Source organism: Capsicum annuum, chromosome 2 (assembly GCF_002878395.1).
Source record: "Capsicum annuum cultivar UCD-10X-F1 chromosome 2, UCD10Xv1.1, whole genome shotgun sequence".
Lineage (NCBI taxonomy): Eukaryota > Viridiplantae > Streptophyta > Magnoliopsida > Solanales > Solanaceae > Capsicum > Capsicum annuum.
The window spans coordinates 24,930,308-24,949,323 of NC_061112.1; the positions used below are offsets into that span (position 1 = coordinate 24,930,308).

The 19,016-nt window shown below is 34.5% G+C and overlaps 1 protein-coding gene across 2 annotated transcripts in view; it reads right to left on the reverse strand.

Annotated features, from left to right (window-relative positions):
• The window catches only part of LOC107857634 (alpha N-terminal protein methyltransferase 1), a 52,762-nt gene extending 46,628 nt beyond the window's left edge, over window positions 1-6,134 (reverse strand). Inside the window, exons 1-3 of one of the 2 annotated variants that reach the window (XM_016702492.2) lie at window positions 5,857-6,134; window positions 5,636-5,780; window positions 1,701-1,759 (exon numbers count right to left, since the gene is read on the reverse strand). In XM_016702492.2, coding sequence (XP_016557978.2) covers window positions 1,701-1,759; window positions 5,636-5,780; window positions 5,857-6,117 — 465 coding nt within the window. In that variant the 5' untranslated portion in view covers window positions 6,118-6,134. The remainder of the gene's footprint in view (window positions 1-1,700; window positions 1,760-5,635; window positions 5,781-5,856) is intronic. The other variant, XM_016702490.2, reaches the window with a different exon arrangement.
• Between the last annotated feature and the right edge of the window lie 12,882 nt (window positions 6,135-19,016).

Below are 19,016 nucleotides of genomic sequence, written 5' to 3' on the forward strand. Positions count from 1 at the left end.
AATTGTTGAGTCATTTAAGTTCTAGACTTTTAGTATCTATATACTATATATTTTTAATTCTTGACTTGAAATATTTTCTAATATATTAGTGTTATTAAAATTTTGATCATTTATATATTATTTTAATTTTTTATATTAATTGTCGCCGTACATTCAAAAGGCGCTCGCCTCGCCGCGTGGCGAGGCGGGGCCTTGTCGCCTTTCGCCGTCCAAAACACTGCAGTTTGTCCTAAACTAGCAGGAAACATGGTTATAAAAGAGGGGAATGGTAGAAAAACAAAGTTCTGGAAAGATGCATGGAACAATTTAACCCAACCCTTTTGGAGGAGGAATATCCTGATTTATTCAACATATGCAACAATCCTAAGGCAATTGTCTATGAGGGTTGGACTGCTCATGCCTGGGATTTATCTTTTAGGAGGCTTTTGAATGATTGGGGATGGAAAAGATGGCCAACCTGTTACATGAACCAGAGAGATTCCCAGGCACTATCTCAGCTGCAGATTCTGGAAACATAGCAAGGATGGACAATTTTCTGTCAAAAGGGATTAAGAAATAGGCAATGTACAACAACAAAACCAACAATTGTTGTGGAATAATGTTTGGGATAATATAGCACCAACTAAAGTAAGATGCTTTACATGGTCGGTAATCAGACGGCTCGCTCGACACAGGAAGTTCTGAAGGAAAAGGGCATATTATTGTTCCCAGATGTCAACTATGCTTCCTATATAAGGAACCAAAGAAGACCAACAACCATCTCTTTTTGCATTATATATTCACTGCACAGTTATGGGCTTTATTTTTTACACTCACAAACACAAAATGGACCATGCCTGAGCACACAGTAGATTTATTGAATTGTTGGATTAGAAGAGGAGGAAGCAAGAGCCAGAAAAGATGGTGGAGAATCATCCCACACTGCATCTGGTGGACTGTATGGAGGGAGCAAAATAGCAGAAGCTTTGAAGATATGTCTAATTCCAAGCACAGAGTCAAATGGAATTGATTGTATCTTTTTATTTTTGGAGTAAAGAAAAAGAAATAGAGGATTCAGAGCTTGCAGATTTGTTAGGCTCGCTGTAAGTAATCTCTTTTTAATTTCCCTTCTTTGTTCCTTTTTGAAGGTTGCCAACATATCCTTAATGTTGAGGAATGCAATCTTTACTAAAATTAAGAAAAAAAGAAATTTTTTACAACTTTTGAGTGAACTTAAGGTACTTTTTTCAGATCAACCAACTTATTCAATCCTTTTAGTTGTGATTGATAGGTGAATCATGGGTCTTTCTCCCCATTAATGAAGATACCAAATGCAGTAATCATTAAAGAAACTCTGTTCAACGATGATGGCAAGGAATTCTTGAGGTAAATCGCAAAGTCCGCCTACCGCACTTCTAATTTCTGCTTAATCTGGAATTTATTACTTTATATTCACGAATACAATCACCAAAAATTCTACCATTCTTCAGTCAAAGACAACACAGACCATAGGATAGTGTTGTAGTTTTCAGCCTAGATAGTTTTTTAGAAGGTTAATCCACACCAGGTGAATGCTTAGATAGTTTACCAATTTATTTAAACCATAGTTTAACATAACATCTTCTCAAAAAAATATAGCATCTTCTTAAGAAGATCAAAATGTTAGAATATATTCTTCGACTGAAAATCACAATATAATTGCACAAAAGGATAGTATATACCTCATTGAAATATCGTATAAGAAGATTCTTAGTAACTCTTCCAATGCCAGATCCACAATCTGCACCAATTGAAGCAAACTGTCCACGAATTATAACCCAATAAACTTGAAAATACGGAATACAGTTGTTATCAATTTTGCAATTTGAAGCAAACAAAGAGTTCCCACAGGTACTAAAATCAGCATTTAGGAGGTTTTCTTTTGTAAGTCATCAGTAATGCTCAAGTTCTTTTTGAAGTGCATACTATGGTGTAGATAGACTGCACAAGTTAGTTTAAGAGTTTGCTTTAGAAAACATTGATAGCAGGGTAAAATTTGTCTAATATTCCCCTCCATTTCAATTTATATGGCAGTTTTGATTGGGCACGGAGTTTAAGGAATAAGAGACACTTTTAGCACCTAGCAAAAGTACCCTTAGAACTTGAGATCTTAAATATGTCATGACATTTCTATAGTTACAAAAGCATATCATTATGGCTAAAAGGAGAAATTTGAAGCTAGAGAGTTTCCAAATACTGAGAGATATTATTCTTTTTGAAATAGAATAAAACAGAAAGATTTTCACACAAAATAAAACAGAGGATGTAAGAAATTTGTCAAAACAGTTTTAACTCGGAGACTACTTCACTTAGCCTTTAGCAATGGTGTAGAGATGGCAATAGTAAAAAGAGAAGTCTGAAGTTAAAGATATCTCTTTTTTTTTTTTTTGAAAAAAGGTAACAAGTTTGAAGCTAAAGATCTTTCAAATTTAGAAAGGTGTTATTCTTTCCTAAAGACTAAAGGGAAAATTTTCACGTAAAATGAAACAGAGGGCATAACAAGTTTGTTGAAACAACTCAACTCAAAGAGACAACTTCATCTCTGCCGTTCAGTAATGGTGTAGATATAGCAACGGCATAGAGTTCTAGTCGTGGGTGCTTTAGGGTGGAGAAGATTTCTTCCATGAAAAAAAAAATTGAGGTAAATATATTTAACTAACGACATTATTTTTTGAGTCAATATAAGAAGCATAACGTTGAGGTGATATTAGATGGGAGCGTGGTTCTTTTTTCTTTTCATTTTTTGAAAAGGTAAGGCTTAATAAAAATGTACCAAGATGCTACTAAAAAGATAAAAAAGACTTGCAAGGGAAGGCCATGACATCAGCTACACCCAACTTTCTAGTAAATCGAGGTAGGGTATTGCTCCTAGAGAATGGAATGGTAGATGGAGATGTTACATATAGAATCAAAATCGGATGTCATGGGGTCTCAGGTTCAATTCCAACAATGACAAACACTAGGTGATTTCTTCCCATTTGTTCTAGCCTTAGAGGGCAGAGTTACCTGGTACCTGGTACCTGTTGCTGGTGGCAGGTGGCAGGTGGCAGGTATCCCGTGGAATTAGTCGAGGTGCGCACAAACTGGTCAGGACACCAAGGTTATCCAACAAAAAAAAAAAAGAGAATCAAAATTGAATGGTGGAAAAGAAGAAATGCTACTAGAGTGTTGTATGATACGACGATGTCTACTAAAGTTAAAGGCAAAGTTTACGGAACGATTATAGGACCAACAATTTTATATGGGAATAAATATTGGGTTCTAAGTCCATCACATCCATAACATGAGTGTCGCATACATATGATACTTAGATAGATGCACGACCTTCCAAGTTTAGACCAAATTAAAAATGAATATATATGCCAAAAGGTACAAGTAGCACAAATTGAGGATAAAATGAAAGAAGTCTACTTAAGATGGCTTGGTTATGTTTTGTGTCGGCCTTTGGATTAACCAGCCCGTAGAGTGAAGATGTAAAAAGAGAGAAGATGTAAAAAGAAAACAGAGTAAACCGAAAATCACACAAAAGGAAGTTATATCGAAAGATGTACAATCTTGGAATCGGTGCAAACTTAGCAAAAGATAACGCACAATGGGAAAAAATTGTATAGAACTATAGGCAATCCCAATCTATCGACAATTCTATTTTATGACCGAGAAATCTGTCAGGGACCAACCTTTAAGTTCAACCGCAACCTTTGGAATTTGGGATAATGGGCCCTCCCCTCTGCCCTTCTTAACTTAGATACCAGAATTCATTTGCATAGCGCAGGACCTCAACCTTTGGTTTCTAGGAATCTTTTATCCCTAATAGAAATTCTTATGCCAGTAGAAAACATAGAGTTTCTAGTTTTTTTTTGTTTTTTCTTTTTTGGCATATTGTTGGTCTGAGATAAATTTAAGTGGAGAACATGGACAATGAGGATTCATAAAGCCCAACCCACTTGTTTGGAATAGAAACACAGTATTTTATTTATTTATTTTTAGAAACTGGTATTTGTGTATATATTTCATAAGAGCATAACAGAACTTAGGGAGCACTGAAATCGTATCTACAAAGAACTTCCAAAATACATGATACTATGTATATAATGAGTCTATACATCAATAATAGAAACAGGATTATAAGAATACACCTGATTACACCAAAAACACAAAATCAAGATACAATTCAACTTCATCTGCTGCATACTACTCTTTATATTCTCAAAACATCAAGAATTTCTCTCCTTCCAGAAGGTACACCAAATGCAAGCCGTACAATTCTCCACCTGCTTTGGTTTTTTGCCAACAACCTCACTTCTTCCCCACTTTGTAGGCCTTTATGATCTTCCAAGGCATAGAGCATGAGATGCCTTTGAGACTCAAAAATAGAATTGATAATTTTCCTGTAATCCTAGATTAACTGTCTCTGCTTTTTCACCACAAAAGAAACATCTAGCACATAATGTTATCCCTCTCCTTATTAGATTATGTTGTGTAAGAACAAGCTCCCTAGCTAGCTACCATACAAAGCAGGCAACTCTGTATGTAAGAAACGTCTTAGTTTATTATTGTTGAAATTAGTTTCTGAATCACTTTTCAATGTTTTAGATTTAAGAGTACCTGATTTCTGGTCATGGTACAAGGTGTATGATGGGGATGAGAACAATGTCTTAATGATATTTCTAGATATTAAATGATGACAACAATGTCAAAATGTTGACTGAAACAGGTAAAATCGAATAGAAATTGGAATATTTATAGTGGAAAGTAACTTAAAGTAAAGGAATTCATTTGCTCCATTTTGGTAGTGGATATCTTTCCTCAAGAAAACATTTTTCATATTTCAATATAACTAACCATTGAAAAACATTTTTTTATAAACATGAAATCCCGGTGAATAATGGGCTCGACCCTTTACCCCTCTCCACTCAAATACTATGTTTTAATTTGTGGCAAGGTGTTATGACCTTGAAAGTCAACTACAAAGAAGCTGAGAAATAAAGGAAGAGAGCCAATGAATTGATAACGCGTGGAGGGTGTAGATTCATTTAGCATTTAATGAGCTTGGACGGTTGAAATTAAGCCTGATAGCTCACTGGATATATCTCCTAAAAGATCATAGCTACAGCATAACGAACTTGTGGTATTTTCACGCTTCTTCCTCGTATTCCTTCTCCCTCGTTGCTTCTTTACCTCTCTCACTCTAAATCTAATTCTCAACTCCTTTCTGCAGATTTAAGGATAACAATGGAGTCCCACATATCGTAGTTATCTTAGTTTAGTTCAGCATTTCAATTCCTTGTACTCAATATCCATATTACCGTTTTTGAATATAAATTAGAAAATTGCCCCAAAAATCCACTGTTTCATTTAAGTTCTGGTCGTAAATTGATCGATTTGAGGTCAGGTCTTGACACAAGGTTTGAGTCCGAAGCGTGCACCTAATATTGTGTAAACACAGAAAAACACTCCATGAGGAAAACATTTTACTAGGAAACATTTTCTTTTATGCCAAACACACTAGAAGTCCAGATTATTTGGGGAGCTTTTGCTAACAAATACATGTATGATACGATGAAATTGTGAGCTCCCGTTACGTTTCCATGAGAGATAAAAGAGATGGAAGGAGTACCGAGAGCTACAAGACGGCGGCCTCTTCCAGCATCAGGGAACCTTTCGGCCAAAATGGCGTTGAGAAAATCCTCACTTGCCTTTATATCGGCCGCATTCACATGCCCATATCCACCCAGCACTCCATCCATTGTGGCTTCCACGCCCTTCACATACCAACAAAGAATTAAAAGGCATGTAACAACGAGGGAGTACACTCTGATGGAAATAAAAGGGCCTTACTTGCCAGTACTTGATGCCTTTATTGTACCACTGGGACTTCTTCTGGGAATCACCATCCCCTACTTCTTCTCTCCACATCTCTTCCGCGTTTTTAAACTTACGGCCGTCGGAGTCTAATCCGCCCATTTCCATTTGGGTCTGTCGTCGACCGGGAAACGCTCTCCTTGTTGCTGATTTCAGCGCTACAAACTTAAAGCCAATATTACAAAAGCAAGAAAAAACAAGGGCTTTTGCTGTCCCTATGTAGAAAAGGTACATCATGATATTCTAATTATTTTACTTAATCTAAATTTTAATAATTATAATTTATAATATTTTTTTCAATTAATTCATAATTTCTCTTTTTTATTTTTTTCTTTAATTTTCTCCTTTTCCCTATTTTTTAGTTTTTTCTTTTCCATTTTTTTTCTTCCTTTTTTTTTCATTTTTTTTCTTTGGTTAAAGCAATCACAGACCCTCAAATTTATCCCGAAAATTCACTTAAACATCTCAACTAAGGTCTATATCTATCGGGCCCCTAACCCACCTGAATTTTGATCAATCATGCCTTTTATTGTCAATCAGCTAAAAGCCAAAGTGTGTGTTGCAGACATGCGCTGACATGGCAAAAACGATGAATTAAAAGGTGACACTGGCATTGAGATCCAAATTATTATAAAATAACTATAAAATTATTTTAAAAAATAAAAATAAAAAACTAATTATTAAAAAGAAATTATAAAATTTATAAAAATAAAAATAAAAAATGGCATTGAGGATCCAAATTATTAAAAAATAATTATAAAATTATTTAAAAAATAAAATAAAAAATTAATTATTAAAAATAAATTATAAAATTTTTTAAAAAATGAGAATAAAAATGGCATTGAGGATCCAAATTATTAAAAAATAATTATAAAATTATTTAAAAAATAAAAATAAATACTAAATATTAAAAAAAATTATAAAATTTTTTAAAAAATGAAAATAAAAAACAGATCCCCACTTTCCCCTAGCCCCCCCTCCCCAACGTTCATCTCCTTCCCTCCCCGACGTTCATCTTCTTCTCCATTAGAGTGAACTTTGCTTCTCCGTGAACCTCAAAAAAACACATACATAAATTTTTTTTTGTTTAAATCTACTTCAACAATTCAAAATGGGGTCTAGAAAAAAGCCATCTTTATTAAAAATTTTCATAAAATGGTGATATTAATGGAGAAAAAAATGGTCTTTCTTGTAATTTTTCAACAAAAAAATGATCTTTATTGTAAAAAATTTCAAGGAATGGAAAAAAAAAATTATGTTTGTTGTAATTTTTCAAGAAATAGTGATACTAGTGGAGGAAAAAAAGTAAATTTTGTTGAAATTTTTCAAGAAATAGGAATAATTATAGTGGATTAAAATAAATTTATCCCTGTGAAGATGCGGGGGTAAGGTGACGACGAAAATACGGAGGTGGGGTGGGGTTGAACTTAAAGATGATGAAGACGTGGGGTGGGGTGGGGTGGGGTTAAAGATGCAGGGGGGGGGGTGAGGGAGGATGTTGTGAAGAAGATGACACGGGGAGGTGGGGTGCTTTTTAAAAAAAAAAATTAAGAAATTATAATAATTAAAAATTATATTAATAAATAATTTAAATATAATTTTTTTAATTAATATTTTTTGGGGTCCTCAGTGCCACTTGGCACCTTTCTATTCGTGATTTAGTAAAAAAAAATCACTCTTCACGCGTCTCCCATGAGTACATTGCACGCGGTGTGTCATGTAAGTAAAAAAGGCCTGATTGGATCAAAATTCAGGTGGGTTAGGGGCCTAATAGGTACAGGCCTTAGTTGAGGGATCTAAGTGAATTTTCGGGACAAATTTAAGGGCATGTCGAAGGCTTTAGCCTTTTTCTTTTTTCACTTCATTTTTTCTCTTTCTGTTATTTTCTTCTTCCTTTTTTTTTAAGTTTGTTTTTCGTCTGTTTTTGCAATCTGTTTTTTGTATTTTTTTATCTTGTTTCGTATTTTATTTTTTGTCATTTTTTCTTCTTTTTTTATTTTCATTTTTTGTATTTTTTTCTCATTTTTATTGTTGTGCTTGTTATATATATATATATATATGTATGTATATATATATATATATATTATCTATTTATTTGTATTATATTATATATTTTAAATAAATTTATTATTTATAGTTAAATAGTTTAGTCGTGAATATGTACAATTTATCATTTGTATTTGTACACAAATAAGTATATGAATTAATGGTATTTGATTAAGTCCAAAATATATAAATATACAATATTTTATTCAATGTAAATGTACCATTAGTATTTGCATTTTATCATTTGTATGTGTATATAAACAAGTATCATTCGTATACGTATGGTTCAAGTTGTATAAATGTGTATCATTTGATATGTAACATTTGTATTCATATTATTTAACACTTGTATTTGTATAATTTATCATTTGTATTTGCGTTGTTCAATTTGTATCAATAAAATACAATATGTATCAATGAATGCATATAAAAGTGTTGGTAGAATGAAAAATAACAATTCTTTTTCAATTGTTTAAAATTAAAAATGATGTTGTCAACTACAAATTCAAATACAAACAAATGAAATTACAAATACAAATGCAATATATCGTCAACTTACAAATATATACGTATGGTTCAAGTTGTATAAATGTGTATCATTTGATATGTAACATTTGTATTCATATTATTTAACACTTGTATTTGTATAATTTATCATTTGTATTTGCGTTGTTCAATTTGTATCCATAAAATACAATATGTATCAATGAATGCATATAAAAGTGTTGGTAGAATGAAAAATAACAATTCTTTTTCAATTGTTTAAAATTAAAAATGATGTTGTCAACTACAAATTCAAATACAAACAAATGAAATTACAAATACAAATGCAATATGCAGTCAACTTACAAATATAAATACAAAATAGTTCTTAAAAAGTATGATTGCATCGATGAAAATAGAATACAAATATAAATACAAACGAAATGAAACCACAAAATACAAGTACAGTATGCAGTCAACTATAAAATACAAATAAAAATATTTTCTTTAAAATAAAGTGCAAATTGTATAATATATAAATGATGGTGCGAACTATAAAATACAATACAAGTTCGAACTATAAAATACAAATACAAATACACATACAAATACAAATACAAATACAACCTTTATATATGTCTGATGGGATCGGGTTTGGGCGAATTGGCTAGACCCGAAATAAGCCCAATTTCATTATTTTATTTTTCGGTTGGGTTGTCCATCAAATGTAGAAGCATTTAATTTTGTTATTATTAATAAAATACCACTATTAAATTTAAAAAAACACATACAAGTGTGAATTAAAAAAAATACAAGTACAATTGTATCAATGAATACAAAAATATAAATAATAGTGTGAATACAAGTACAAAAAGTAATTGTGATATTTTCTTTATCAACCACGACTTATGTTTAACGTAGCCATATATAATGACCCTTCAGGTTATTTTCTGCATTTCCATGCCTTTTCATTATTTAAAACTTTCCTATAGCTGCCCCAAATCATTTGTAACTTGTTGGAGAAAATAGTTCAGTTACTGGACAGTTCATTTGATTTTCAGAGACAATTTTCTATTTTGAAGTCTTTGTTGAGAAGAAATAGTTGTCGAGTGTAAACTTCAGGTTAACAATCTCGTATTATTCTTATAGTTCCATCCACTCTAAAACATTGATTTTAGGATAGGGGGGGTCTTTGATTTGGGTGCCAAGGCTTCCAAACTCATTGCAGGCTATTGTATGGTTTTGGTAAAAGTGGCCCTTAGGTATAGGACCCACATTTCATCAAAACAGCTCCAGATAGAAATTTTGATGGTGTTGTTGACTCTAGAATGTCTAATTTGATAAAGTGGCATAGTTTATTTGTGCTCACAGGATTCCAAATGAATCCCAGGAGGTAGATGGAAACATGGCAAAATCAATTTCAGCTGGTGGATCGACTCAACTGGTACAACTGCCTAAACAAATTTTTGGTCATTTAAGCGGTGGTCTATTAAGAACCCATAGGATCGCTTTAGCATCCAAACCAATCCTGACATGTCTCTTTATGGAGGCCTAACCACTAAAGCGGACGTCACTTGAGCGATATTTTGTCTCGTTTAGCGAAGGTTGGCCAAGTGTCAAGGATCGCATAAGAGATCCTATGCCACTTAAGCGGTAACCACAGGGGTATTTATTTCAGTCTCATACTGATTTCTCCCATTTTTTCCAAGTCCCAAGAGAATTAAAGCCCTAAAGAGTGTAGAAAATTGAGATATTTATCCTTGGGTAATCGACGGGGTGTTGGTGCGCTTGGAAAAGTCATTTTCTCATTGTAATCCTTGTAAGTTTTTGTCTAAATCTTAATTTAATTCTCTAATTCAGTCACAAATCCTTAGTTCCGTGATGGGTTGAGTTGAGTATAGTTGAGCATAGTTGAGCTCAGAATTTACTCATTCTTGAAAGTAAATGATCCGTTAGCATACAGAGACATGTTGATGATTTCAAATTTATGATTTCCCAAGTGGACCCTAAATGGGATTTTAACTCGATATTGGATTCAAAGCATAGAAATGCAATATAAAAAAAATTATGAAATGCAATAGAAAAAAAAATTACTCTCGTATCAATGCATAAATCACTATTTTGATAGTGTGGCACTGTGCTAAGGCTCTTAGAAGGAAAAATGTCCTATTTAGCGGACTTTGCGAGGCATTCTTCGGCATCTAGGTCTGCTAGGCTTACCCTCTTCTTAGCTTAAGCTTAATTATAGTATTGGTATGGTATTATTCTAGTGTTGGATTAGGAACTAAGACATGGTGGGATATTTAAGGAAGATTTGATTATTTAGTTAGTTGGAGTATCATAATTAGGCGAATTTTGACTTATTACCTGATCTGAGGTGGATTTATGCACCTCGGTGTTGTTATCCTAGCTTATTTAGCCTTGTTTTGAGGACTTCTTATGTGATTAATGTATTAATAATGATATAAATGAGCATCTAAGTGTTTAAGTACTTGATCGTAATGTCTAAAGATGTTTTCAAACAAGTTTGGATTCAATTTGACCACTTAGAGTTCAAGTGAGAAAACTAGTGTGACTAGCTTGAGTTAAGTGTTGTTCTAGTTGATCTCGGTGGATTCTAGTGTGTTTAATGAGATCCAAATGGTTTGATTGTTTAATTATATGTGGAAAAACTTTTTTATAATGTTTAAAGTTCAATTGAATCAAACCAAGAGTCAAAACACTAAACTAAAGATTAAAAAGGGGAAACTAGTTCTTAACCTAAGTTTCTAGTTCACCGTTGTGGATTGTGTGTTGTTTTGAGCACTAATTTGTGGTGTTTAATGCTAAATTATACTTGGTGAGATGATTATGATTATATATGAATGATATAAAAGCTGTAAATCAAGTGGAAACAACAGAAAAAGGCTTGGAATGGATCAACGAAAGCATGGGACAAGATTTGACGTAAAACAGACACTTTGGTTATCCATGACACGTATTTGACCCAAACCACCTATATAGGGAGCGTGCCTCACATGGTTAGATTCCTAAGTCACCCCAAATAGTATGCCCTCGCGATGAGAGTGCATCGCGACCCTCATCCCTGTGGAATGATCCCCACAGTGCGACCCTTGTTCAACCGATGGCCAAAAGCCTTGTCCTATAAATAGGACACTTGTACTTGTTGTTATACACCTTGGAACACTTTAAAACTTGGAGAGGGTCTGAAAAATACTTCAATTAGGTTTTCTCTTCTTTTACTTTAGTTTTTTAATAGATTTTATCTTGTATTCAATTATCTTGATTACGACTATGTCCATGCATGGCTAAAAGCCCTATTCCGGGGTTAAGGCGAAGAGCATGATTACTATTGCTTTGAATTGATTTGGTTTTGATTGATTATCATAATTGGTTGTTTTTTTTATCCTTGTTTTAACTATTTTAAGGATTCACGACCCTTAGAATACATATATTATCAACCTTGTGAATCCGGGAGGGGGAATAGAAAAATATAACGTGGGGGTGAATAGAGTAAGGTTCTTATTCTTTTATGAAATAAGGAATTTGAATTAGCATCTAGAATAGGGATATACCTAGAGGGCTTTCTTGGTTCACATGTAGGATGATATCTTAATACATCTAAATGGATTATTGCATCCCCGCTCAATGATATAGTTGTAATATCTAGTTAGGTAGAAGGTTAGAGATCGGGAGACCATGATCATACGATAAACCCTATGAATCAACAACCAAGATAAGAAATCTACCAAATGAAGTTCATTAGCATAGTATGATTGTTCACAATGCCTTAACCCTGGGTATTCATCAATTGCGTATCCAAAGTCTCTACTTTCCTGCATTATTTTAGTTTACTTTTAGTTTATAGCTTTCTAAACTTTTTTTGTTACAATTGCACTAGTTAATCTCAATTGTTAAACTAGAATTGGATAGTTTCTTAACATAAGTCTTTGAGGAATCAATATTCGGCTTTATTTAAGGTTATTGCATTACTTGGTGAGACCACGTATACTTGTGTGTGCGCTTGGGCGCAACAAGTTTTGGCGTCGTTGCCAGGGACTTGTAAATATGCAAAAATCTTGTTTTTAGTTTAGATATATTGAGTTGTACATAGTTTAATAATTTTTCTTTTTAGTCTCTTTTATTTTTTTTCTCACACTTCTTGATATGTCAGCTTCCGATAAATGGTTTTTGAGTGATGACGATTCTTGTTATTTTTGTGGGGGACTCCATCGAGAGGATTTTTCTCCAGATTTTGATAGAAGCGCATGAATAGTACCTTCACTATATGAGGTGGATACTATCCTATCTGTGGAGCAGACCACAAGTTGGTGTATGGTTTATGGTAACAATGGTCATTTTGCAGCTATGTGTGCTGTCAATCCCGATTCAGTAATGTTTGTGGGCTATGCTCAGAGGCTATATTATGTGAATACCTACAATCAAGAGTGGCAGATACAACCACTAATTCAATCATGGAACAACCAGCAACAACAGTTTCAACAGCAGGTTCAAGGAAATCGGGCCATGACTCAAACTAACAATATAAAAGAGATGTTGAAACAAATTTTAGCATCTTATGCACAGTTGGCAGCAGACCTGAAGAACCAACATGTGGCTATAAAGTAGTTGGAGAATCATCTGGGCCAGATGGAATAGGTAGAAAATACCAGGACTCAAGGTGATTTGCCAAGTGACACTGAACCTTCTAACCAAGTAGTGTCAATTGCTTTGAGGAATGATAAAAAGATAAATGAAGAACCTTCAAAGACAACTAAGAAGGTAGATGCAGAGCTGACTCCCCAACCATATGCAGGCAAAGTTAATGATAATTCGAGGAAGCTTGAGTACTCGAAAACTAAAATTGTTGAACAAGTTAAGGAGATACCACCACTACCATATCCACAAAGGTTGAGTAAAGTAACGGAGGATACTAGCCAATGTATGGAATAGACACAAGAATCGTAGCCATTTAGTTGTTATCTTTCTTCTAAGACTGAAATTGAGAAGGTGAATAAGAGTGAGAGTGTTGTGGATTGTGTGAATTTTGAAGTGGGATTGGTTGGGCCTCACTCAAAGCACTTTTCTACATTATGTTTAGATGATGTCTTATCTGTGGAATTATCTAAAATAGCGGGAGAGTGTGAAGAGGAGGAACAAGAATCCTATATTCTTGATTTTGCACCAGATAAGCAACATAAAAACACACCTCACTTCAAGGCCGAGTAGTTTACCATACACCATCCATTACTCAGTTTATTTATCTGTGTACCACCACCCTATGATCAAAGTAAAAAGATGGATGCGATGTTGGGGTAAAATTCATATCCTCAAGGTAGAGGAAAAATTTAATGTGGCTCGTGCCACGACACTAAATTAAGTGTTGCTTGGGAGGCAACCCAAGTTAACGTATGTTTTATTTTTAGTATTTTTACTTTTTACTTTACTAGTTTTTATTTTTGTTGAGTCACAGGTTGATGGGAAGTCTGAGTACAAAAAAGCCTGAGCTAAGGAGCATGGCGAAGACTAAGTGTGGGGTCCCCAGACCTCCGTGATGCAATAAGATGCTACTAGCTAGGCCTAGAGGCCTCAGGGAGTATTTATATCTCTACTTTTGAGTATACTTTGGGACACAGTAGATTTTTAAGTATGGGGTGGGTAAATTCCCATTTTTAGAAGTATTTTTAAATTTTTTTTGTTAGAAATAAGTGGGATGGTCTTGTTAGTGCTATGTGTGACTACATGATACAAGTGTTTTAGTTGTAAAACCATGTTAATTATGTGAATTACAACTTTTTAGACTCCTAGGCTCATGATTATGACTCTTGTATTTGTTGGCTTAGTGTTAAATTCATGTGATTGTTTGGTTTAGAGTCTATGATGATCCTACTTGAGTTGAGCATGCACCATGTGTGATGTAAGGTTGTTTGTATATTCTATGTTGCATGTGATTCTAGAACTTTCTTGGTGTGTGTGCAAAGCAAAATAAAGAGTGTGGGTTTAGGAGTTGCTATAGACATTTTTTTGATAGCCATGTCCATACCCTTCTTTTGACCTACCCTAGTGTATAATCCTAGTTAACCCCATTGAGCCTTTATCTTTTTCTTTTGCAGACTCATATGTAGCCTAATCCCTTCTTTGTTTGACCTTAATTTAATTTAAAGCTCCCAAGTGCTTTAGTGTAAAATTAATTGAGTAAGGAGTTTGAAATTTAAGTAGGAGAAAAGTGAAATTGAAACCCTAAAGTTGTAGTTATTGGTGTGTGTAACTGATGTGTTGTGGTTGGGAGTTAGAGAAAGTTGTGCTGAAGAAATTCCCATTTGTAGCCCAGTTGTGTTACAATGAACCTGTTTTATCCCTGGTCCTCCTTGGACATTGTGCATCTCAACTAGGCAAATCGCTTTAGTTGAGGGTGACTATCATAGGGGTGCATCGCGTAAAGCGGGTGCGAAAAAGAATAAAATTGAATGATATGTACATAACATACTCCCACCACAGTGTATGTGAATGAGCTTAATGAGATGGGGTAAAACAAAAGATGCGTGTGAAGGTAGATGGGGAGAAGTATGGTTATTAGAGGTTAATTAAACTAAAATATGTGATGTATTAAAGTGCTCGGGAAGATAGTCACTATTCTTGGCCAAACTAGTTCCTGCCCGTCCCTTAGCCTACATTACAACCATTAAAGACCCATTTGATCCTAAGCTTCATCATTTTGATAATAGTGGAGTACTACACTAAGGACAAGCCTATGGTTCATCCCGTGTAACTTGTGGATTCTTTGGGAGAGCGAGCGTAATTTAATTTTTGTACTCATTCTATTATTAAATGCATCTGTGTGAGTGATTATGGGTAACTCTCTCGTTGTGAAGGAACCTGTTTGATGATAATTGGGTGATTTATATGATGTATTTAATTGAACAATATGTATGAGTTTGCTAACTAGTTGAGTCAATTCTTGAGGCTAAGATGTTTTGAAGTAGTATACTTGAACTGTCAATTATGTATAGCATGCTTAGTGTAGAAGCTTGCATCTAATGTAGTCATTGTAGTTGTAGCTTGAAATGTCTTGCTTATAGTAGAAGTGTGGAGTCACCTCATCTTATGATACTTAGAGTAAGGATTTGTTCGAGGACAAAAAAGGCTTTAAGTAAGGGGTGGTGATCTGAGGTGGATTTATGCACCTCAGTGTTATTATCCTAGCTTATTTAGCCTTGTATTGAGGAATTTTTGTGTGCTTAGTGTGTTAATAATGATATAAATGAGCATCTAAGTATTCGAGTACTTGATCGTAAAGTCTAAAGGTGTTTTCAAGGTGTTTTCAAAGAAGTGGGCCCCTCCAGCCCACTTTAGGTCAAGATTACAATTAGCTCCATGTAGACTTAATAGGCCTTCTTATGTCATCCTGTCTACATTTTTAAGCCTGAGAAGGATTTAGACATATTCGAACTTCGTCTAGGCGTGTACCTTGGATTTATTATGGCCGATTTGAGTCCAATATTCATCATGATATTACTTTCTCATTTGAGTCTGGTATACATGATATTATTTTTCAGTTCAAGTTTGAAAAATGAGATACTATTTTTGGTTTGCGTCCAGCATTGAATGGTCACTTATGATGGTTATGGAATCGGTTTGTGTCTGGTGTTTATTTTATGAGGGAATCCACAGTTACGATTTTGAGATTTGGATACTTGGAACATTTACTGTCATTATTTTTTCTTGATTGCATCCACCGGGCTTATGGGGGATCGCATTGATTATTTACTCTTGTTGCGTGTTTTGGGTTTATGGGGGCCCAATTATTCTATAGCTAGTTATGTTCTCGTTGATAATATTACTTAGTAGTTTACTTTCACTATTTGAAGCATTACTCTAGGTTTTCCCTTCTTCTCTAACTTAGTTTCTTATCTTGCTTCTTATTGTACTTATTGTAAACCCCACAAACACTAGTACATATATTACTTATTTGATGTCGATAAATTGAAATAAGGTTACAAATGAATAGTTTTATTAAGGATTTTATACGACGGAGTGGAAGTGAATACTATTGGATTTTCCCCCCATATTAATCAACTCTCGAAAGACAAGTTAAATAGTATAGATGTCATGAAAGATGAGTTGACCCCATACTTAAATTCAGTACGTGGGTTGTTAGTAATAAATATTTCTTCTTTGGGGGGGAGGGACTTGTTTGCAGCCACGTATTGACTTGTTAGCCACAAGGACAAGAGATGACCAAAAGGCAAGTTCACTTATTGGATAAGTAATGTAAATAGATAATACATGGCCTATTTGTTTTAGCTTTTTTGCAACATGTGTACATATCCATATTGACTTGGTAAGTAGCAAGGAATTTAATTAGTGAAGCCTTAAGAACCACCATCCAAATGCTTAGAATTGACACTTTTCACTCTCAAAATACATCCAAATGCTTAGAATTGACACTTTTCACTCTCAAAATACATCCAAATGCTTAGAATTGACACTTTTTACTCTCAAAATACCGAGCATGCTCTCTTTTCTAGTTAGGGATATATTCCAGATTCCATGGCTACTTCTAGTACCTAATATGAATCAAATTTCGGGCATTCTGGGGGGAGGGGGGAGGGAATATGTAGGTTTGGCCCCTTTTTAAGAGTAAAGGGCAGCAAATTTCTAGGTCAAAATTTGAAAGTTTGAGAGATTTTGAAGGGGTTATTGGCCATGATTAATTTGAAATGTTTTAAGATACTTTTTTCTAAAATTTGGTGTCAATTAAACTTGGTTACGACATGTATTAATAGTACCCAGCTTGGATTGTTAGTTTTCAAAAATTCATCTTCAAGAACACCAAAATCCCAAAAGAGGAATTTTCAAGATTTTGATTCTTTTAGGTAATTCTAGCTTTTTGGCTAGGCAAATATGATAGACGAGTACATTGTGAAATCTGAACTTTTGATACTTCTAAAAAGATAACTTTTGAAACATACTATTTAAATAATTATAACATAGTTAAGGTGGCATGTAAGCAAATAATATATGATGCCTATAATCTATAAAGAATAACTTATGATATATATAAGACGTAAACAAGTAGACTATGTGATGTGGCCCAAAACTATACCCTCCAGGAAGATACAGTGCGATCGCTGTCAAATTATGGTAACCCAACTAGGTTGGGGTCGATCCCATAGGGAATAGGTTGGAATTGTCGCTCAAAATTGCTGAAGTAGCCAAAAGTGCTGGAAAGTAAATAAGGGGTTTGTAGTAATCAGTAAAAGTAACAAAATTTGAATGCATTTGGTTGTAAACAATCTGAGACGAGCACTAGGACCGTGTTCCCCCTGGATTCCTAATTCAGTAGTTTTTTTGTGCTCAATCCAACTATCTCATTGCCATATATTTAGAATCTGACAAGCTGTGTACCACCAACCGTCTTATGAACGCCTTCGGTGAATCTCATCCTTTATCTTGTGAGTCTCCGGGTGTCGATTTACTAACCCTTATCTTTGATCCCAGTTTAACTATCAACTTATGGGTCTCAAGTTATTATACGAGGGTTGATAGCCTCGAATCACTATTGTAATCCCCTTTTCCCAACCTCAATCTCTCTTGTGAAGATGATCTCGAATACAGGTAGGCTCTTAGAGATGTCCACCATTAAGAAATTGATTTGATTGAAAAAGATCATAATACAAGAGTCACGATCGAACTAGGGCCTGACCGTGACTGGTATCTCAAGTCCCATGTGGATTGGAGATCACCCCTTTTCCTAACTCAACCATCACAACAACCTCCAGTGTCAGATGAACTCTGAACATATAATAAGATAGTGTAAGATAAGACTAATATTAATTCAAGATATGTCTACATGAACCACCGGTAATCGAACAATTGCCCGTCACCAAAATAACCAAACCACCCAAGTCCACTGTAATCCAACAAAGCCTCTACAAAATTGAATGTCAATAAAATATTGGGACATGCCCCCGACAGTAGCCAAAAATGAAGTCTAAACAAGGTCTAAGACATAGGTAATAAAGACCATGAAATGAAGCCTTTCAAGGTGGGGAAGCTCACCACTTCAATGTCAACTCACAAACTCACTCAAACACCTGATCACTGTGTAAGAAAAATAAAGGGAGTTCTGATGCCTGCATTATTTTGGGATACAACATTCGGAGATGGTTAGCGGTTGGATTGCTAGCATATAACTCAGGGATAGAGGAATAAAATAGTGCCATCATTCAAGACCAAATAAAATAACCATGCAAACATATATATATATATATATATATATATAATGCTAGGATAGGGAACAAGTTTTAGCATGCTCTTAAAAACCTTAACCTGGGCTATGTAGCAAAACTGTCATATAACAAGCACCCACGAGCTATCTAGGGCCAGCTCTCCCCTAGGTAGAAGGGCCCAGTTGTCACGACCCAAACCAGGGCCTAGCCATGATGGGCATCCCAAGTCCTATGTGGACCGGAGATCTCCCCCTTCATCTAATCAATCCGACACAATACGCCTCAGAGTCGGATGAATTCTAAGAAATGTAACACTATACGAGTATAATTATATAAAGACATTAAAGTATAACCATAATCAATACTATCGGGTAT